The sequence below is a fragment of the Phascolarctos cinereus genome, unplaced genomic scaffold (genome assembly GCF_003287225.1).
Source record: "Phascolarctos cinereus isolate Bilbo 61053 unplaced genomic scaffold, phaCin_HiC Scaffold_1;HRSCAF=81, whole genome shotgun sequence".
Taxonomy (NCBI): domain Eukaryota; kingdom Metazoa; phylum Chordata; class Mammalia; order Diprotodontia; family Phascolarctidae; genus Phascolarctos; species Phascolarctos cinereus.
The window spans coordinates 53,388,001-53,410,724 of record NW_027555514.1 but is presented as its reverse complement, the minus strand read 5'-3'; the positions used below and the strand labels follow the sequence as shown (position 1 = coordinate 53,410,724).

The following is a 22,724-nucleotide window of genomic DNA, read 5'->3' as shown; positions in this document are numbered from 1 at the left end:
AAGAGCACAAAGGAGGAGTTGGATTCTTCAATGGTCAGGTACATGTCCATCCTTTGACAAGGTTAAAATGCCCAATTTGTGTCTGATTCTTTTTCATCCTCCCCCTTCCACCTCTGCCATTCTAGTCCTTCTGTCTTCAATTTTTATACTCTTTTGCTGAAAACTATTTCCAGTGGGGAACAGAGAGCATGGACAATATCTGTCTCGTTTTCTCGTCTGTAAAAATGAGGATTATTTTTTATTACTATATAGGAGCACCTACCTCCCAGGTTGCTGTGAGCATAAAATACTTGTAAAACGCTTTGTTAAAGTGCTACATAAATGAAATTTGTTATGATTATTATGATTATTATTATTATTCAGGCAACTAGGTGACACAGTGGATAGTGCTGACCCTGGAATCTGGAAGACTCATCTTCGTGAGTTCAAATCTGCCCTCAGATACTTCCTAGCTGTGTGACCCTGGGCAAGTCACTTAACCCTGTTTGCCTCAGTTTCCTCATCTGTCAAATGAGCTGGAGAAGGAAACGGCAAACTATCCCAGTATCTTTGCCAAGAAAACCCCAAATGGGGTCACGAAGAGTCGGACACGACAAAACAACATTATTATTATCATAAAATAATAATACTCTTATAGACTAAGGGAGGTCGGACCTTGCCCCCAGGTGAGCCTTGGAAAGTGTTCCCCCAAAGAAACCCCCACCTCTTGCTAATCTCGGTTCACCCTAAACCAAAGGTGGGAGCGGGTTGGACAGCTCCCTGACCATCAAGCAGGAACGAGCGCCTCAAGCGCTTTGTCATCACTTCCGCTTCCGGGGAGGACGCGCCGAAACCGCCCCCACCTCCCGAGCTCTGACGGGTGGGTGTGACTAAAGGGGAGGAAGTGGCGGAGGAGAACTTCCGGTCCTGAGGAAACTCGGCTCGGTGGCTGGGCTGACAGGCGCCGCATCCCGTGCAGAAGTGCCCGGTGCCTTCCATCGTCCTTCCGCTCCTCCTCCCTCTCCTTCTTCCTTGCTTTACTCCTTCTCTTTCTCCTTTTTCTCTTCCTCGTTCTTCTCCTCCACTTCACCACCGCTGCCTCAGCCCGAGCCTTCCCAGCCTCCCCAGTCCCCATGTTTCGGGGCGGGAGGCCTGGAAGCGAAAACCTGCTCGCCGGCACTTCATCATGTCCGAACTGACGAAAGAGCTGATGGAGCTGGTGTGGGGCCCCAAGACCAGCCCCGGCCTCTCCGACACCATCTTCTGCCGCTGGACTCAAGGTACCGCGAGGCCCGCGCCCTTCCCCCGGCTCCGGCGGGGCTCGTCGCCCCCCGGCCTGGGCCCTCGGCCGCCACCCCTCTGGCGCGGGTCGTGCAGGTGCTGGCCCTCGGGGACCCGACCCGACCTCACCCCACCCGGGTCGGGGAGGTAGCAGCTGATCTGCCGGTGCCGAGAGGGCGGTGGTGTGGGCTGGCTACGGGAGCGCTGCTCAATTAACCTGGAGTCCGGGAACTGAAAAAAAAAAATAACTTTATGTCAATGTAATTGGTTGCCTTTGTAAGCCTACTCGTGTGGTGCATTTAATCAAGTGAACAAGCAGTAACTAAGCATTTGCGACGTGTCAGGCACCTTGTTAAGCCCTGGAATACAAAGAAAGACAAATCAAACCAAACGTCCCTGCTCTCAAGGAGCTCCTGATGTAATGGAAAAGCATTCCGAAAAGGGTCTGTAGACTTCATCAGACGGCATATCAGACTGGCATGATACAGAAAGGGGAAGAACCCCAGGTCTACACTTGCCGTGTATGTCACTTTCCTATAAAAAAGGTCGACTTAGTTGGATTGTTCTAGGCTAAGGTTATGGAACCTCTTGTCGACACTCCATCCACGTCAGTTTCCAGTTTTAAAAAATTGACCTTGTTGGATTGTTTTAGGCTACGATTAAGAACTTCTTGTCAGCACATTGTGTCCAGGCTAGTTTCCTATAAAAATGAATGACTTAGTTGGATTGTTTCAGCCTAAGGTTAAGAACCCCGTGACTACACGTTAAGTCTTCATCAATTTCCTATAAAGGTTGACTTAGTTGGAGTATTCTAGGCTTAGGTTAAGATTCTCTTGTCAACACTTTTCGTTCACACCAGTTTCCTACGGAAAAAAAGTGACTTAGTTCGACTGTTTTAGGCTAAGGTTAAGAACCTCCCTTCTCCACACTTTTCACCTCATCAGTTCCCACTTCAAAAAGGGGGGGGGGTAACTTAGTTGGATTGTTTTCGGCTTAGGTTAAGAACCTTTTGTCTGTATTTTGTGTTCACACCAGTTTCCTATAAAAATGAGTGACTTCTTTGGAATGTTTTAGGCTAAGGTTAATAGAAATTTCTAGTCTACACTTTGTGTCCTTATCAATTTCAGTAAATAAATAAATGACTTATTCTAGGCTGAGGTTACTACGAAGCCTTGTTCTACACTTTGTTGTCCATGTCAGCTTCCTCTATATGGTGACTTAGACAGTTTTAAGCTAGATTTGACCTGTTGTATTAAGGGAAGAGGGAAATAAGAGAAGGTGGTTGGGTGGTCCGAGGAAGCTGTTTAATTACAGCTTGCCTGTTGTAATTGTTAGTGGGTGTGTCACCAGTGTTCAAGGCGTGGTACAGGATATAGAACTGCAGTAAAACATTGCCTGCAAAATTTAGATGAGAGGGTAAGGCTGATTCTTGTGGCCCATTATGTCTCTGTTATGAAGGAGTGGGGAGTTTTATCTTCAGAGTCCGAGGGAGCCTTGACACCAAGCAGCAGCCCCAGTACTGAGATAATTTTGTCAGAGCACATTTGGAATTGTGTTTCTTGGAATGAGTGTAAAAGTTTGTGTTAACTTTTAAGAATACATTTGGGGCATCTGAGTGTTGTTTGTTTGTTTGTTTGTTTTTAACAGCCCATTTGTGGAACAAACATCTGCTCAAGAAAGTGATTATTGAACATTTAAAATTGAAAACTTATATTCAGAATATACCTCTTAAGAAAAAATAGAACATTTCTTTCCTTGGCATAGTTTCAGCATCTTTCAAAATTGGAACTATGGTATTTTAGACTTAAAAGTTTAGAGATAGTCTACTTCATCCTTTCCACCACTTGTTTTAGGATAGCTGACTTTTATTTAACCTCAATCCCTAAAGTACAGTGTTGCTAGCTGCTTAATATATATTTATTGATTAGTGACAGATTAGGAATTGGTTGCCTCCCCGGGTTAAATGGTTTGTCCAAAGCCACACCTCTAATTAGTGGTAGAATCACAGAATCTCAGAATCGGAAGAATTCTCAAGTGTCCAAATAGTCCAATTTATGCCTGAACAAGAATCCTTTCTGTATGATGATAAGCAGGCAGACTTCAGAAAAACCTGGAAAGGCTTGTGTGGTTTGATGCGGAGTGAAGTGAGCAGACTCAGGAGAACATTGTACACAGTAATAGCCACATTGTGCAGTGACTAATATTGATAGACTTAACCCTTTTCAGCAATGCAAGGATTTAAGACATCTCCAAAGGCCTCACAATGGAAAATGCTATCCACATCCAAAGAAAGAACTATGAAGTTTGAAAGCAGATTGAAGCATACTATTTGCTATTTTTTTTTCTTCTGTTGTGTTTTGTTTCCTCTTTCTAGTGGTTTCTCCTATTGGCTCTAATTCTTTCTTACAACATCACTAATGTAAAAATATGTTTAATAGGAATGTATATGTATAGCCTGTATCAGATTGCTTGCCATTTTGGGGAAGGAGGGAGGGGGAGAAAATTTTAAAACTCAAAAACTTATGGAAGTGATTGTTGATAAATCAAAATAAATTAATAAAGTTAAAAAAAATTTCTTGAAAGATAAAAAAAAGAATCGTTTCTGTATCATACTAACTGGTTATGTGTTTGAATACTTCCGGTGAGAGGGAATGCTCTACCCACTTAGCAATTCCACTTTTTAATGGTTCTAATGGCTAGATTAGCTAATTTTTCTTTAATTGAGCCTAGCTACGATTTTTTTTTAAGCTCCTACTCCTTGGTCCTAGATCTGCCCTCTGGGGCCAGAAAGAAAAAGTCTAATATCTCTTCCATGTAACAACCCTTAAAATGCATGAAAATGGCTAATCCTAAATCCAGTTTCCTCCACCCTTAACTCCCCGCGTCCTTCATCTACTGATCAGTATATGGCAAGAACTTGAGTTCCTTTACTAAATTGCTTCCATTTAAACTGCATCTGTTGCTATTCCGTTTACGCTTTTAAACATCCTCCACCTCTGTGCCTTTGCATAGGGTAATCTTCCGTACCTGGAATACATTGCCACCTCCTTAGAATCCCTAACTCCTTTCCTGCATGAGACCTATACTGATTTATGCCTTCTTTGTTCCTTAGTAATGCCCTTGCTCCTCAAAATTACTTTGTATTTTGTGTGTGTGTGTGTAGTTTTGTCTTTATGTCCGTTGTGCTAGTATAGTGCCTGGCACAGGTAGGTACTTAAATACTTGTTGCATAGATCTTATGTCCAACATTTTAACCTATCAAAAACTTTGAATCTTGATTGTGTTGGAATTGCCTATTGGTTCATCTACAAATTTATTAAGTGCTTTTTTTGAGTGATTGATAATCAAGCCATCAATATCTTTATATATAACTCATTGATCAAAATGCATATGACTAAGCATGTATTCCCAAGGGCTGATATCAAATCATTATGGTTCTCTAGAATATAGCTCTCTTTGCTTTCTGTGCTATTTTCATCATATTGTTTTGATGGAATTCCTAATTGTTCAGTATAATTGTGGATCAGATCTCACTTGATGGGATGTAATTGTTTGGTCTAAAATCCTGAATTTTCAAATCTTACCTTGAATTTTATGTTTCCCTTTATTTATCCTTTTGATCTTGTTTTGATTACATTTTAATAACAAACATGAATAAAATTGGTGATATTTATGTGTAGTGTTGAAATTTTTAAAACTATCGAAGCTTTTAAAAGAAGCATTATTTTGCTTGCTTCAACATAACACTTCAACACTCACTTGCTTCAACATAATCTGTGCAAAACATTTCTTTTATGTTTTACTCTGGTAAAATATGGAAATATTAGACTTTTGTTTTGAACTGTTAAGGTAAACTCACAGTATGTATACATACTGCGTATGTAGTATATACTACATGTACTACAAAAACTACACAATATGTAGTGTGAAATAGTTTAATTGTGGGCTCTGCCAAAGTTTAGATATCCTAGGTTTTTAGACCAGAAAGATACCATAGAAATCATCTAGCCCAACCCCCTTGTTTCACAGATGAGGAAAATGAGGGTAAGAGAGGCTAGATTAGTGCCTTTGTCCTCAAGGACTTTATAATCTGTAGCTCCAAATCTAGCATTTTAGAGAATATTTTCTCTTGTATAGGTCCTTTGTAAAATGTAAAATAAATATGGGCTTGACAGCTTTTTAAGAGGTCTAATAGTTATGAGCCATATCGTTTTCATATAGGTGTGTTCTTCTGCATTGGACAATTCCACCCTAATGTATTCCCAGTCCAGAAAGAAATGCCTACGCTCTGAAGTTTTCTGTGACAGTCATAGACACCTACATAACAACCATAACTATTTCCATTTCAATGCTTCGAGGTTTGCTGAATGCTTTCCTCTATATAGTTGGGAGAGATAAGTAGCACCACTATTATTATTCCCATTTTTTTGAGAAGGTAACTTAGCCAGGTTCTTCTGGGTAGGTGAAATAATTGTGGCCATTCTTCTAGTAAGTGCAGGCCTCTTATCTGCAGTTCTAACATTCCTTAAGTCTTGACCTGGATTCTAATCAAATTGAAAAGTGCATACATTTCGGCATTGTTATATGAATAACTAATGGACTGTTGGAATTACTTTGCAGATACAAGGTTATGTTTATAAAATTGCCGAAAAGGGCTTATTGCAATATTAGCCAGGGTAGGTGTCCTTACAGGAAATAATTTAATAAGTACCACTTCAGAATTTACAATGTTTCACATTCATTTAGAAAAATACTTAACAGAATAAAATGCTTTAGATGAGCGATTCCAAACCTTGTTAATATTTCAGGGCAACTCAGTGTATATGTATATTTGGTGATTAAATTTGTTACATTGATGTTTGGAGTAGACTTTTGTATGTTTTATTTATTTATTTTTTGAGGTTCCACATGCCAGAGATTGCTCCAGCAGTCATTTGGGATGTTGGAGTAGACACTAAGGCTCCACTTCGCTGCACTTAAGATGCTGCATTAGTGTTCTGACATCAACTCTGGCATTGTTTCATAAATCTATAATGGCACTTAGTATTGGACTGCATTCAGATCTTGAGCCATCATTTAAAAACAATCTACAGATTTAAGATTTTTATTTTTTAGAAATAAGTTTTTTTTAAGACCATGTTTAGATGATGTTTCTCTTCTAGAATTGCCACTGCCTGACCAGGTGGAACAGTTTTGAAATGTATTCAGAATATAGGCATCCATGTGGCTGCAACTACACTGTAGATGAGTGAGCTTTGACTTTGTTTACTGGCAGAATTACTGTTTTCATGAATTACTACAGATTATCTTCAGGAATATCTATAAATGAAAGTGATTCTGTAGATCCAGCATAACTTTATCAAGAACAAATTATGCCAGGCTGATGTCATTCCTTTTGTTTGTTTTGGATAGGGTTAATTGGTGTCAAAAGAATGCTGTAGGTGTGGTTTATCTTTACCTAAATATTAGCAAAATATGTGATAATTAATCTTGTGAACAAAATGGAGAAATGTGGGCTAGCTGATAGATTAGGTGGGTGGGTAGGGAACTCATTAAATGACAGGACAGAAAAATAGTTCGATAACTTGGCGGGTTGTCTTTAGTGGAATACTCTAGAAATCTTTTCTTGTCCCTGTGTCCTTTATCAGTGACCTGAATATAGGCATGTGTGTATAAGCTAGATAGAGAAATAGATAAAAAATATTTTTATATACATATACACATACATATGTAGATATTTACATATATGACACACATTATAGATAGTAAACATAAACACATAATATATTATAAATAAATAATACAAATAGTAAATATATACATATATAGCATATACATATAATCTATGTATATATAGTATGCTTATCAAACATGCAGGTGACATAAGCTAGAAGAAATAGCTAATCCACTGCATGATAAAATCAGGATGTGAAAAGTATTTGATAGGCCAGAACATGGAGCTCTGTATGATGAAGTTTAATAGATATATCTGGATTTGTTTTGCTTAAAAAATACATGTTACAAGGGAAGCTTCTATGTCAGGATAGAGATGTATTATTGGATAATGATAGAGATTCTCAAAAAAGGCATCAAAACATTTAAAATGCACAAAAAATATACAGAAAGGGACATAAAATAATGATTTTTACTATTTTAAAAATTTGTACATATTTAAGGAAGACTACTTAGAAATTATTTCTTATTCTTCAACATTCTTTGTGTATTGAAATCTTGTAGATGGTTCACTAAAAAGCAAATGTAAAAAATGACATGTAAAGCTTTTTATAATCATAAAATCATAAAACCAACTTCACAGATACAAGACTGGAGATGGGCAGGGAAGGGTATTTTAGTGGACTTCTGGGTCACTGTGAGTAAATAATGTTTTTAGTGAAAACTTAAAAGTTAATGTAAGCTTTTGCTGCATTAATAGAAGTCTGGTGTCCAGGACAGTAATAATACCACTGTACTCTACCCTAGTGAGATCATATCTTGTGTTCAGTTCTGCATTCCATATTTTATTTTATTTTTGTATTTATTTTTTTTTAGAGGGCTTCCAAGAATTTTTTATTTGAAGATGAGAGTGGTATAGAAATTTTGAAGTGCAAACACAGTAGTCAAAAGAAACATAAAACAGTAAGCACATTACTAAAGAAAAAAGATAAATAAGGATAAATTGTTTGCATTCTAATATGAGGAAATGATACACGTGTCCCTCTGAAACCTATCATCAGGGGCCATAGAAAAAGGCTAATTAGAGAAAAGGTACCTGAGAGAAAAGGATTCTATTATGTCTTTTTTTTTTTGCCTAAACCTTTCCTTATTTTGTTTGGTTTTTTTATTTTTTCCATATGCTTTTGAGTTGAAAATTTTTCTCCCTTTTCCTCCCCCCCCCGCCCTCCCCAAGACAGCACACAATCTGATATAGGCTTTACATTTACATATCCATTAAACATATTTTCACACTAGTGAAGTTGTAAGTAAAAATTAAAACCAATACGAGGAACTATCAGAAAGAGTAAACAAAACTCAACAGAAGGTAAAAATAAGTGATAGCGATTCAACTTCCGTAGTTCTTTCTTTGAATGTAAACAGCATTATCCATCCCAAGGACTCTGGAAATGTCTTAGATCCTCATAATGCTGAGAAAGGTTCAGTTTAACAATCCTAGTCATTGCATAACGTGGCTGTTATTGTGTACAAAGTCCTCTTGATTCTGCTCACTTCACTCAGCATCAGACCATATAAATCTTTCCAGGTTTTTCTGAAGTCAGCCTGTTCATCATTTCTTACAGCACAGTAGTATTCCATTACATTCATATAACACAACTTGCTCAGCCATTCCCCAATTGATGGGCATCCTCTCAATTTCCAATTCTTTGCCACCACAAAAGGAGCTGCTATGTATATTTTTGTACATATGGGTCCTTTTCCTATTTGTTTGATCTCTTTGGGATATAGCCCTAGAAGTGCTATTGCTGGATCAAAGGGTATGCACATTTTTGTAGCCCTTTGGGCATAGTTCCAAATTGTTCTCCAAAATGGTTGGATTATTTCACAACTCCACCAACAACGTATTAGCGTTCCAGTTTTCCCACATCCTCTCCAACATTTATCATTTTCCTGTTTTGTCATGTTAGCCAATCTGATAGGTGTGATGTGGTACCTCAGAGTTGTTTTGATTTGCATTTCTCTAATCAGTAACGATTTAGAGCATTTTTTCATATGACTATAGATGGCTTTAATTTCTTCATCTGAGAACTGTCTGTTCATATCCTTTGACCATTTATCAATTGGGGAATGGCTTGTGTTCTTATAAATTTGTCTTAATTCTCTATATATTTTAGAAATGAGGCCTTTATCAGAAAGACTGGTTGTAAAAATTCTTTCCCAATTTTCTACCTTCCTTCTAATCTTAGTTGCATTAGCTTTCTTTGTGCAAAAACTTTTCAATTTAATGTAATCAGAATTATCCATTTTGCTTTTCCTAATGTTCTCTATCTCCTGTTTGGTCATGAATTCTTCTGTTCTCCATAGATCTGATAGGTAAACTATTCCTTGTTCTCCCAGTTTACTTATGGTATCAGCCTTTATATCTAAGTCCTGAACCCATTTTGACTTTATTTTGGTATATGGGGTGAGATTTGGGTCTATGCCTAGTTTCTGCCATACTCTTTTCCAGTTTTCCCAGCAGTTTTTTTCAAAGAGTGGGTTCTTGTTCCAGAAGCTGGGGTCTTTGGGTTTATCAAATAATAGATTACTATAGTCATTGACTACTGTGTCTTGCATATTTAACCTATTCTACTGATCCACCTCCCTATTTCTTAGCCAGTACCAAGCAGTTTTGATGATTGCTGGTTTATAATACAATTTAAGATCTGGAATTACTAGGCCACCTTCTCCTGCATTTCTTTTCATTACTTCCTGTGATATGCTGGACCTTTTGTTTTTCCAAATGAATCTTGTTATTATTTTTTCTAACTCTATAAAATAATTTTTTGATAGTTTGATTGGTATGGCACTGAATAAGTAAATTAGCTTCGGTAGGATTGTCATTTTTATTATATTATCTCGGCCTACCCATGAGCCACTGATGTTTTTCCAATTATTTAGATCTGATTTTATTTGTGTGAATGCATTCCATATTTTAGAAAAGTCATAATTGAAGTGGAGAATGACTAGAGAAAGATAATAGGGATCATAGATAGAGAGTTTGAAGGGATCTTAGAGCCCATGTAGTCAAACTCCCTCATTTTACAGGTGAGAAAATTGGGGCCCAGATAGTTTAAATGATTTACCCAAAGTCAGGCAAAGGTGATAAGTGAAAGAAGCATGATTTGATTGAAGGTCTGCTTCCTCTAATTCCAATGGTTTTTCCCACTATTCAGTGGGCAGTCATGGCTGTTGAAGGACCTTGAGTTGCTACTGTATGTTTTTCTTCTGTTGATTATTTCCAGTTTATCCTGTAGCTTATTTGTACATTATTGCATGTTGTCTCCCTCATTAGACTATAAGCTCCTTGAGGGCAGGGACTACCTTTTGCATTTCTTTATATGCCTCAGGGATTAACAATGTTTGCCAAAGGGTAGATGCTTGATATTTATTGACAAATTCCCCCAATTTGCAGCAAAGGTCGGGGTGGGGGAAGATATGCATCATTTTCTCCTCTCTTAAGCATCAAACTTTGTCATAATTATGCAACATTCAGTTTTGTTTTGTGTTTTTCCCCATTTACCTTGTAGTAATTTTGTATTCCTACTACTCCTTACTTCATTCAATATCAGTTCACTTAGTGTATTTTTCAAGGGAAAATATTATTTTTCATATGTTTGGCATGTCTTCCCACCTAAAGATTATGAAAAAGTTTTATGCTGTCACATACTTCTTTTTCGTATAACTTAAATTGTAACACAGGAAGACATGTATGAAGTAGTGCAGAACAAAATAAAAACAAGAAAATAAAACGTCCAATAACTACAAAGTGTAAAGAAAAACACCATTAAAAGGCCATGAGATATAAGTAGTTGTAATGACCAACTTGTGTAAGAAATAGCTAAGTGGTACAGTGAATAGAGTGCTGAACTTTGAATCAGGAAGATGAATTCATATCTGGTCTCACACTTAGTAGCTATGTAGTACCTACCTCCTAGGGTCATTGTGAGGATCAAGTGACATGATATTTGGTAATTGTTTGCACAGTTCCTGGTAGCTAATAGGTGCTTAATGAATACTTATTACTCTTCCTTTTCCCCCACTGGAAAAACTAATGTTAAAACACTCTCTCACCTCTCTTAGTAGAGAAGTGAGGGCCTTCAGATGCAGAACATACTTATGTACTATCCAGCATAGTTGTTGTATTAATCAGTTTGCTGAAATGTTTCTGTTACAAGGTAGAGTTCAATGGGAGAGGGAGAATTGTGGTGAAATGCCTGGGATATAAAAACAAAATGCAGCAACAAAATTTTTAAAAAGTGGGGTTTAGATACCTCTAATGGTTTGAAACAGGTCATTTAAATCAAATCTAAACTTGCCTCTTTTCAACTTCTGCTCATTGCTCCTAGTTCAACATTCTGGGATAAGCAGAACAAGTCTGATCTCTCTTCTAATTGACTGTTTTCAGTACCTTAATACTGTTATGTCCTTCTTAAGATTCTTTTTCTCCAAGCTAAACAGCCTGAGTTCCTTTAAATGACCCTCATATGGCAGCAACTCAGCTCTTTTGTTTAAAGTTTTTACTGATGTCTTAATTTCCAAACATATTCCCTCCCCGAAGAGCTATTCCTTGTAATAAAGAATAAAAGAGAGGTAAAAAAAGGAAGTTCAGCAAAACTAATAAATTAATCAACCAAGTCTGACAGTCACCGCTCTCTCCAAAATTACCAGTGATCTGTTTGCCAAATCTAATGGCCTTCTCTCAGTCTTTCTTCATCCTTCTTGACCTCTGTAGCTTTTGACACAGAGTTGGTCAGCCTCTTCTCCTTGATAACTCAGAAGTTTTCATGACACTACTCTGTCCTGGTTCTTCTCCTATTTGACTATTCCTTCTCAGTCTCCATTAATGGATCTTTATCTAACAGCTGACCTCCACTGACTGGTTGTTCCCCAAGGCTCTATCCTAGATCCTCTTCTCATTTCCCACTAGATCACAGCTGGCAATCTTATCAACTTTCATGGATTCTGTTATCATCTCTATGGTGAAGATTCTGACATCTGCTTATTTAGCCCTAACTTCTTTCCTAACTTCCAGACTTCGATCTCAAACTTCCTCTAGGCCATCTTGAACTGGATGTCCTATAGGCATCTTAAACTTAACATATCTTTCAACCCAAACCCTCCCCTCTTCCTAACTTCCTTATTAGTGTTGAGGGCACCATCATCCTTCTAGTCATTCAGGCTTGCAACCTAGATGTCATCCTTGACTTCCTCTCCCTCACACCTCAATATTCAATCTGTTGCAAAAAGCTGTCTATTTTACCTTTATCACATCTCTCATATATGACCCCGTCTCTTCTTTGACACTATTGCCTCCCTAGTGTAGACCCTCATCTCATATCTGGATTATAGCAGTAGCCTACTGGTTGGGCTGCCTGCTACAAGTCTCTGTCCACTCTAGTCCATCCTTCATTTAGCTGTCAAAGTGAGCTTCCTGAAGTTCAGTTCCTGAAGTCCATGTTACTTCTCCCCTCAATAAATAAATACTAACAGCTCCTTGTCACCTCCAGGATCAACTATAAAATCCTCTGTTTGGCTTTCAAAGCCCATTATAACCTCTCCTCCTGCCCACCTTTCTAGCCTTCTTATACCTCCCTGCCCCACGTACTCTTCAATTCAGCTCTTTGTGCCCTAAAAAGGTCACTTTCAGGCAGTCTCACTATATCACAGATCCTGAAGACTGCATTCTAGAATTAGTTTTTTAGGAAGGAATGAAACCATTCCAATACCAATACACATTTATTAGATCCCTGATTGTTATATAGGTTGTGCCTATATAGAATTTCTGTGTTAGACAAAACAAACTCTTTGCAATCCCCAGAAGAATCAACCATGATAGCTGTAAATAAAGGTAATCAAGGGCCTCTGCCCTTGATATTCTTTGCACAGCCCGTTTTTGGTTGGGCATTGAGTAAATTAAATAAGAAACAGTGAGCTTTAGAGATTATCACCCTAAAGCCAAACTCAGGAAGATCTGAGGCCTACTTAACACATGTGTCTCAGTTTCCTCAGCTATAAAATTGAAATAATAATAACAGCATCTACATCACTGGGTTATGAGGACCAAAGGAGGTAATATGTAGAAAGAGATTTCCAAACAATGAAGTGTTATGTATATGCTAGCTATTATTATTATTCTTTAACACCACTCTACATTCTTATTTTAGGGAATATGGTTCAGTGTTGAAAGATAGATGTATGGCTTTTAGTGTTTCTCGGAAGGCTTTGAAAAGTCAAAATACTATGTCAAAAGTAACCAAAAAGCCTCTTTTCTTCTTCTAAGCAGTGAAGAAAACAAAATAGAGCAATACCAAACCCTAAGTTTTTATTATCTTTTAAAATCCAAGTTGACGAAAGTTTGTTATATGTTATCTCATTTATTCTCTTCATTTTACAAATTGAAAATCAAGGCACAGAGAGTTATCTGATTGTTTAGACTTAGCTACCAATAGCTGTGTCACATATTCCTTTCCTAATCAATAGATTTGATGTGTCTCCAACCTTTTATTCCACTAATCGATTTACTCCACAGATATTTTGCTTACTCTGATGAATGATGTTTCTCATAGAAATATTTAATGATATTTTTAATCATTTATTTTTACTTTTACCTTTAGGCTTTGTGTTTAGTGAATCAGAAGGTTCTGCATTGGAACAATTTGAAGGTGGCCCCTGTGCAGTTATTGCTCCTGTTCAGGTAACATGTTCTGCTGATGGTTTACAAAATGCATGGTGAGAAGACTCTGTTAAATCTGGGGATTGCTTGTTTTTGTAAGGAGTTAGTGTGGACTTGTGATTGCATTGGTTTGGAGAACTTTTCAAGCAATGTGTATCTCTCTGGGCATTTCAGCTGTAACTTACAATTCTAAAAAGCTTCCTGAGCCATTGAAATTAAGTCATTTGTCTAGGGTCACACAACCAGTAAAGTATCAGAGGCAGATCTTCAATCCAGGTTGCCTTCAAGGCAGGCCGTCTAGCCATTATGCCTGTGCCGTACTGCCTCTCATGTTTTGGTTTACAAAAATCTGTATAATTGTTTATCATGGACATAAGGTGTCTCAATCAGCTTGAACTTGTATAAGTTGTTTTGTAAGTGTAAAGGGGAAAATTGCTGATTTATAATGTGTGCTTTCAGTGTCCTTAGATGTACTTCTTTGAACACCTGAAGAGAAATTCATTTATACTACACTTCACCATAATAGGAACAAATATTTATTCATATAGCACTTTCAAATTTGTGAAGTGCTTTGTCACTGTTATCTTATTTGAGTTTCATAGCAACTCAACGAGGTAGGGGAAACTGAGGCTCAGGAAGGTGACATGACTTGCTCCTGGTCACAGAGCTAGGTAGAATTAGGACTCAAATGTTTTTAACTCCAAGACTAGCATGTTTTTCACTGCACCAGTCTGCTTACTATGGACAAATAACAATTTATATTATAGATTAGTCATTTGATCAAAATTTATTAAGTACCTGCTACATGCCATGCACTGGGTTAAATGCTTGGCATACAAGTACAAAAAGGAAAATTCCTTCCCTCAAGGAGCTTATAATCTACCTCAGAAAACAACAGAAAGGGAAGCTGAAAGGGAAAGTGGGTGGAGAATATTTGACTGGCCTGGGTACCCTTCTTAAATGGAAATTTTAAGAGGAGCTCTTCACTGTACTCTCCAATCAGGAATCCTAAAGGCAGAGAATATTGATGTGGTGTGAGTACAAAGGTTGATGAAATCTTGCCAGATGATGAGGTTCCTGGGGTTGTGATGGAGAAGTCCAAAGGAGACACATACTTGTTAAGCCTCTTGCCTTCATTTGTTTCCATTTGTTGGGAATAACGTGCTTGAAGAAGAATGAGCTATTATATAAATATATAATGTATATACAAAATATAATAGGTTATATGATATATAAAACATATAATATACAATTATAATATTTTGAACTTCTGTCAATGACATAGATAGTTTTAAAATTAGCTTTAACTTTAAATCCGTTTTATTAGTAAAATCAGTTCAAATAAAAAAACTAAAAGTATGTTTTCATATTGGGGAAATTTCAATTCAGCAGAAACTTTTAAAGCATAACTAAAAGATCTGAACAGAGAAATGAGTTAGATTACTTACACTTTAAAATTAGAGATTAACATTTGAGTTTTTGCTGTGTTTATTATGTATTCTAATAATTGTTGCTTTAATTTCATAAAGGCATTTCTTTTGAAGAAGCTGTTGTTTACTTCTGAAAAATCTTCTTGGAGAGAATGCCAAGGTATTTTATTTTATTTTTTTGATAATTATTTATCTTGATTTTTAAAAGTTATTTTAAATGCATTTTACTAATCAACAGGCATATACCATGAACTCTTTCCACACATCATTCAGCCTTCACTGAGATCTCAAAAAAAAAAATCCAGTTCTTACTCTAAAGTAGATTTTTCTTAATTTATAACTCTTCCTACTTAATCGTTCATTTGAAAATATTTATAAAGCAGTAAAACTATATTAAGAATTGCAGGGAATGTGTAATTTTTCTAAATTCACATATTTAATTGCTGTTTTACCACTTGACTATAAATACAAAATTTTATGTAAGACATGGTAATGCATACTTTTGGTAAGCAAAAAATACTAGTGTAGACATAATTCTTTTAAAACGGATATGATATTCACTTCAAATCCTTTTCTTTTTACCCTGTATGTATATTATGAATATGCACTGAATCCAAATATAAAAGTACTTTTTTCCCCTAGATTTCCAAATACCATGGTTTTAACTAAAGATCTTGGTTAAATCTTATAGACCATTATAGTTGGCAGTCCTTCTGTAGCTGGAGCTGTCACATGGCACAGTATCAGGTGTTTAAACTTTGCCTCTCAGAATCCTCTAGTAGGCACTTAATAAATAAATGTATGTTGATTGGTTGATTAAACTTATTTTTTTTAAGAGCACTGCAAAAAAGTAGAAAATGAAACATGAACAGTTTTGGAAACAAACATCTGAAAATGTGATCAACCAATGACTACTTATAATTTTGTAGTATTTCTAATGTGTGCTTATATATACTGTAATTTCCCTGTAGTTCAGAATACTGCATAAATTCCTGTTCGTCCCCTTAATTTAAAAAAATTTTTCAGAAAAGAAATTTTCTCTTCTCATTACTTCTTCCCTCCTTTATTTCCACCTTTCATCCCTTCCTTCTTCTTTCACTCCCTACATTCCTCCCTGACAGTGCTAAATGGCACTTCTCAGAAAAAAAGTGTTTTAATCCTACAATAGCTAATTTTTTTCCTTTTAAAAAACTATGTCTATGTAATCCAGTAATAGAAAATAATAAAACTCTGGTCCTCTCTCACTTGTCCCCTTATCATATTATTAATTATACCCATATAGTCCTCAACCTTAGATCATTTCTACATTTCTCACTTTCGCTCTTATACATGTGCTGCTGAACAAAGGTGAAGAAAAATCACAAAACTGTTTTGACTGTGTCCACTGCAAATTTATGTTATGAAACCTACTATACCTCCCTTATCAACTCATTATCCCACTCTCCAGAGCTGCTCTTCCAAACCTTCCATGGCTACCCATCCTTGTACTCTCTCAGCTGAAAGCCTTGTCTCATATTTTACAGAAAAGATTGAGGCTATTTGCCCTCAGCTTCTTCTTCCCTCTTCCTCATCTTTTGTTACTCAAGTGCCTTCTGCCACTCTCAGCTCCTTCACTCCTGTCCCTTTACTTGTTCAGGCAATCCCATTCCATCCTGTCTCCTCCAACTAAGATTAGCCCCTGTAATTCCCCACTTTTTCACTTATTTTAAATCTACGAATATGCCCATGCCTCCTGTATCCTGAAAACACCCTCACTTGATCCCTTTCATCCCTGCCATCATCTCTTCTGTCTTTGTAGCCAAACTCCTCAAAAAAGCTGTATACAATAGGTGCTTCCACTTTCTTCCCTCTCACTCTCTTTTTAAACTCTTAAAATCTGTCTTCTGACCTTATCATTCCACCGAAACTGCTCTCTCCAGTCAGTAATATGGCCTTTTCTCAGTCCTTATTCTCCTTGATCTTTCTGCAGCCTTTGACACGGTTGATCACTCTCTCCTCCTTGATACTCTGTCTCTCTCTCTAAGTTTTTGGAACACTGCCGTCTCCTATTTTACCTCCATCCTATCTGACCACTGCTTCTCTGTTTCCTTTGATGGATCTTCCTCCAGATCATACCCCCAGCCATAGATATCCCTCAGGATTCTGTCCTGAGCTCTCTTCTCCCCACTCTCTCTCTGTACTGCCTACCTCACTTGGTGATCTTATCAGCTGCCATGGATTTAATTATCATCTTTATGTTTGTTGTTCACTTGGTTCAGTCATATCCAATGCTTCATGATCCCATTTGGGGTTTTCTTGGCAAAGATACTAAAGTGATTTGCCATTTCCTTCTCTAGCTAATTTTAGAGATGAGGAAACTGAAGCCAAAGAAGTGAAGTGACTTGCCCAAGGTCATGCAGCTAGTAAGTGTCTGAGACCACATTTGAACTCAGGTCTCCCTGACTCCAAGTCCAGCACTTTATCCATTGCACCACCTAGCTGCCTTTATGCTAATGATTCTCAAATCTACCTATCCTGACACAAATTCTCTGCTGAACTCCAATCTTGAATCTCCAGCTGCCTTTCAGACATCTCTAACTGGATGTCCAGCAGACATCTTAACCTATTTATCCAAAATGTAACACATTATCTTTCCCCCAAGTCCTTCCCACCTCTTACCTTCCCAGTTATTGTTAAGGATAATACCATCCTCCTCGTCTCCCAACCTAGGAGTCATTTCTCACTCTTTCCTTTTATATCCAAGCTGTTGCCAAGGCCTGTCTATTTTACCTTTGCACATCTCTCCTCTGACACTGTCCTTACTCTGGTGCAGGCCCTCATCACCTCACATCTTGATTACTGAAATAACCTATTGGTGGTTCTGCCTTCCTCAAGTCTCTCCCCACTCCAGTACATTCTCCATTCAGCCATTCAATTGATTTCCCTATGGCTCAGGTCCAATCATGTCACACCCTACTCGGTAAACTCTAAGGGCTTCCCATTGCCTCCAAGACCAAATACAAAATGCTCTATTTGACATTCAACGTGCTTCATAGCTTAGCCCCCTGCTACGTTTCCACTCTTATACACCTTGTTCCACAACATGTATGTACTCTTCAACCCAGTGACACTGGCCTTTGGACCATTCCGCACGTAAGACACTCCATCTCTCTGCTCCACACATTTTCTCCGTCTCTGATGCCTGGAACAGTCTTCTTCCTTAACTCTGACCATGGAACTCTCTGGTGTCTTTTAAATTATAACTAAAATCCCACCCTCTACAGAACCTTCCCCAGCCCCTCTTGATTCCTTTGCCTTCCCTGTATAAAGACACATACACACACTTACAAACACACATACATTTTGATGGTATTACAATTTGTGACAAGATACAATGTTTAATCTTTTCTTAGGGATGATATTTATAACAACATTATAACTTGTGTCAATTTTAGAGGAAGAACGGAAGGATCTTCTTTGTCATACCCTGTGTGATATTTTAGAAACTGCCTGCTCTGACAACTCTGGGTCTTACTGCTTGGCAGCATGGATAAGAGGAAAGACCACCGAGGACACTGCAAGTATTTCTGAAGGCCCTGCAGAGTCTAGTTGTCAAGAGGAACATACTTGTAAGATGCCTTTTTAATTTTGTTCGCAATGTTATTTTGCACTTAGTTTAAACTTTTTACGGTTTAAGAAGGGAAAAAAATCCCTTTTTTTGTCTTCATTTGTGAGCCTGTATTTGAAGTCTGAATACTAATACTTTTTGAATAAGTCTTCCATTCATCTAGAGACAAGAGAGGACATTAGTTTTCTTTTAGTAGTCCTCTTTCATTTTTACTTTTTCAGAAAGGAAAAATATATCTATCAAAGACAACAATGTTTTAATTCTGGTTATCTTTTTCATTACCCTCTCTTGTACTTTTTGAGCCTCATCCTGCGAGCTCAGGATACACCTCCTATCTACAGCTTTACACCTCTATCTTTTCTTGTAATTAACATTTTTCTTTGGCATTCCAAAAGGGAAAAATAAGACAATCTATAGTAAACTCTCTGTTTTACTTTACTCCATTAAAAAAAAAACCCTCTGTGTTTTTTTAGATATTTCCTAGAATAAAGTTATTTCCACATGAGACATTTCTTACCAGATTATATCAATATTATTTGTTTGTCTTGTTTATACAAAACTGAGATTCTTCTTAAAATGTTTAGCATTACTGTCCACATGATATTAAAAGAGCAAACTAAAAAGAAAAGTTTAAAAGTACCTTTACTTAAGTATTTCAAAATACAGGGTGGTGACTTTTGTGTCTAAGCTGATAATCCAAGATATTATCTATTTTTACTATCCTGAAGGTGGACTCTACCTCTCTGTATTTCATAGCCAATTGACTTGTTCTGTAAATTTATGCATTTTATGATGTATAATAATCTTCTAGTGGTATAGAAGCCACTTCTATAATTTTGTTTCAAGATATTAAATTTCTTGTAGCTATCAAGATTTAGTTTTTATACTAACATCATCTTTAGCTATCTCCTTATAGAATATTTTTTCATCTCTTAAGCATTTTATACTATTCCAGTTTGTAGCCAAAGAAATCAAAGTACTAAAGAAACTTGGAAACTCTCCTTCCCTTTCTCTTTCTGAGTCCCTGTCCCTCTCCTGCTCTTTCCCCTCTCCTTTTTCTCTCCAAATTGGGTGCCAGATTTCTAAAAAGTATTTTTTTATCCTTGCGACATCCATCCTGATTCTTTCATAATCACATCCCACTGAATTATGACTGCTGTTTAGTGTAATTCTTTATCATGTTTCAATTCTAAAATTAAAATATGATGAGCTTGGTTAATTAGTTATGTCTTTGGCCCAGGTGCATTTACAATAAAGCCTTTCGCTATTAAACTAATGAAAAGAAGATATTTCCTATTTCTATTAGAAAGATGGCCCTTCGAATTATTTTTGTAGTTGATATGTGTGTTTAGTGTTCATTAGGTGGGTGAAAATAATAGGCCTACTTATGATTTCTTTTGAAACAATTATGTATATTGCTTTATAGAGTACATATAAAGATCATTTAAATACTTAATATAGTATTCTTAGTTTGAGGTACAGATGGTATGTGAGTATTCAAAGTATTTAATTTCAAACATAACCTACCTAAATGACCATTAATCAAATATATTCTTTTCATGAGGCTAATTCATATGAGTGCTAAGATATGTGTTGTCATACTGAAGTATTCTATGCAGTAAATTGATAACTATACTTGCTGCCTCATTTTAAAACTTATAGCTCATTATAGTTCATTGAAACTATACTTTTTTTAAAAATTTAAGATAGTAGGGGCAACTAGGTGGCACAGTGGATAGAGCACTGGCCCTGAAGCCAGGAGGACCCGAGTTCAAATGTGGCCTCAGACCAAACACTTGACACTTACTAGCTGTGTGACCCTGGGCAAGTCACTTAACCCCAATTGCCTAAAAAAAAAAAGTTAAGATAGTATTATATCCTTACAAATAGTTCCCAAATTTTGGAGGGTTTGTTTTTAGGGATGTGGGGTTATTTTTGTTTTTATATTTGCTTTTATCAGGAAATTTTGAAATTGTATCTTAGATGCTTAAAAGTGAATTAGACTTTTATGTGAAATATTACTTCATCATAAATATTTTCTTGTGCCTGTTATTTTCCTTCTTCTATGCTTTGTTCTGTTTCTTGTGTTTCTGTAGTACCTTTCCATTATTCTTGCCTGCTAAGCTGTGTTTTGTTTTGGTTTTTTTGCTTTACACTTTATTCTAAATTAACTTTTTTATGTCTGCTTTCATGGGACACACCCCAATAAAAAACATTGGGGTTGTCAGTCACCAGAATTAGTCATATTTGTAGAAAATGAAACACAATCTTTAACATTTTAGTATGAACTATTTGTTTGGTTTTTGTTCTGAATTGCATATTTTACTTTGTGTAAGCACACCAGTTTCAGTGGCTTATGTGGTGTATACTTGTGGCTTGTTAGTAAATGCATACATGTTTGCAATATTAGAGTCTCAGGTTCAGTTACAACTTGTTTCTGTCATAAGTGATATATTTGATTTATGAATGAATCTTTCTACTTATTTATTAAAATATCTAAAGTATTTGTCTTTTCAAAAGAAAACAAGATTTTAAAGTCTTATCCAAATGTAACTTCAGGTCAGGTTTAAACTGTGAATTCAGAATGAATCAGCAGTAATTTTCATAGCTAGTCACTGAGAAACCTTGTCTGGTTAGCTCTTTTTTGTTTTTTAAATGCTGGAATTTAAAGCTTATTCATTTTAAATTAAATGAGGCATTTTTTCCGTTGACACAGGATGCTGGAGGACATTGTTTCCCTTTACTTAATTATTTTGGTTTTTTGTTTATATTCGCATATTCTTAAAATACAATTTAAAGAGGTAAACTGACAAAAGCACTCAAAAGTTGTATGAATAATTGCAAGGAAACAGATCTAACACAGTTGTTGAACCTGTATAGACTCAGAATGCTCTGTTTTTTTCTAGACATTTGAGGCATGTAAACACCAACAATTAATAAGATAAAGGAAAAATAGTAACGAAAGGTCATTTTGCAATGGATGACAATTTAAAAGATATCAGAAGTAACTTTTAAAAGCAGTCTTATTACTAAATTGAGTGTTAGATAACTTTTAAAAATAGAAATCCTATGTTTGCAAAATGATGATAGTTGCTTTTCTTTAAAAAGTAGTGGTTTTTTTTAGCTGACTGTAAGGTGTAACTTAGTTAACACATATTTAAAAAATTTACAGATCAGAATTTATGCTTACAATTATAAATTGGACAAAATGCTACCTGAAATTTTTACCCATTCTGCAAGCCCTAGTAGCTTAGCTTAATTAAAAGGAAATGTTATTATCACTATTTTGTAATTTGTGTCAAAAATATCTGAATTTTAATCACAATAATTTAAATGCCAAAGTGTTTTTTTCTTCATATGATAATAAAACTGAAGATAAACTGGTAACTTTAAGAGGGGGAAGGAAATAGGTTTGAAGCTTGAAAATATTTATAGCTTGCTGTGTGTATCTTGTGTCATTTATTTGCCATGTGTAGTGCTGAAAAGTGTCTTTTATGTATAGCTGCCTTGGCTGTCGAAGAGCTTGGCTTTGAGCGGTTTCATTCATTAATTCAGTAAGTAATACATTGGAACATTTAAAATACTTATCTTGTGGGCGCATTACTTTTTGATGTTCATTCATGCTATGAAAAGGGGAAAGGTGCTTAAAAATCATAGTATTGAAACTGTTGAATGTGGATTTTAAATGAATACTTTCAGGATAATTTTTTTCATGTTGTATTTAAAGGATAGAAAATCGTGATGTACTGACATATTAAAATTTACCCAAATCCTAATTAAGTATCTAAACATATTTTATTCATTGAAATCTATTTTCATAAGGAAAATGGAAAAATATAATTAATGCTAAATAACAAATGTCCTCACCCTAAGAGAATGGAAAGATTTATATGGTCCTAACTTCTTTATAGAACTATTTTTTCAACTCATTATTACATGATAAAAGAGTAGACATGCTTCCTTTTTAGAATTTACTAAGGTGAAGTTTGGATCACAATTTAGAGGTCACTTTCTTTGAAATTAGCTCAGTTGTGACTTA

The 22,724-nt window shown here is 36.2% G+C and overlaps 1 protein-coding gene across 1 annotated transcript in view; it reads left to right on the top strand.

The window, feature by feature from the left end:
• The first annotated feature begins 871 nt into the window (after positions 1-871).
• The window catches only part of MINDY3 (MINDY lysine 48 deubiquitinase 3), a 91,084-nt gene continuing 69,231 nt past the window's right edge, over positions 872-22,724 (top strand). The window contains exons 1-5 of the mRNA XM_078149674.1: positions 872-1,259; positions 13,590-13,669; positions 15,178-15,238; positions 18,513-18,686; positions 22,188-22,239. Coding sequence (XP_078005800.1) covers positions 1,166-1,259; positions 13,590-13,669; positions 15,178-15,238; positions 18,513-18,686; positions 22,188-22,239 — 461 coding nt within the window. The 5' untranslated portion in view covers positions 872-1,165. The remainder of the gene's footprint in view (positions 1,260-13,589; positions 13,670-15,177; positions 15,239-18,512; positions 18,687-22,187; positions 22,240-22,724) is intronic.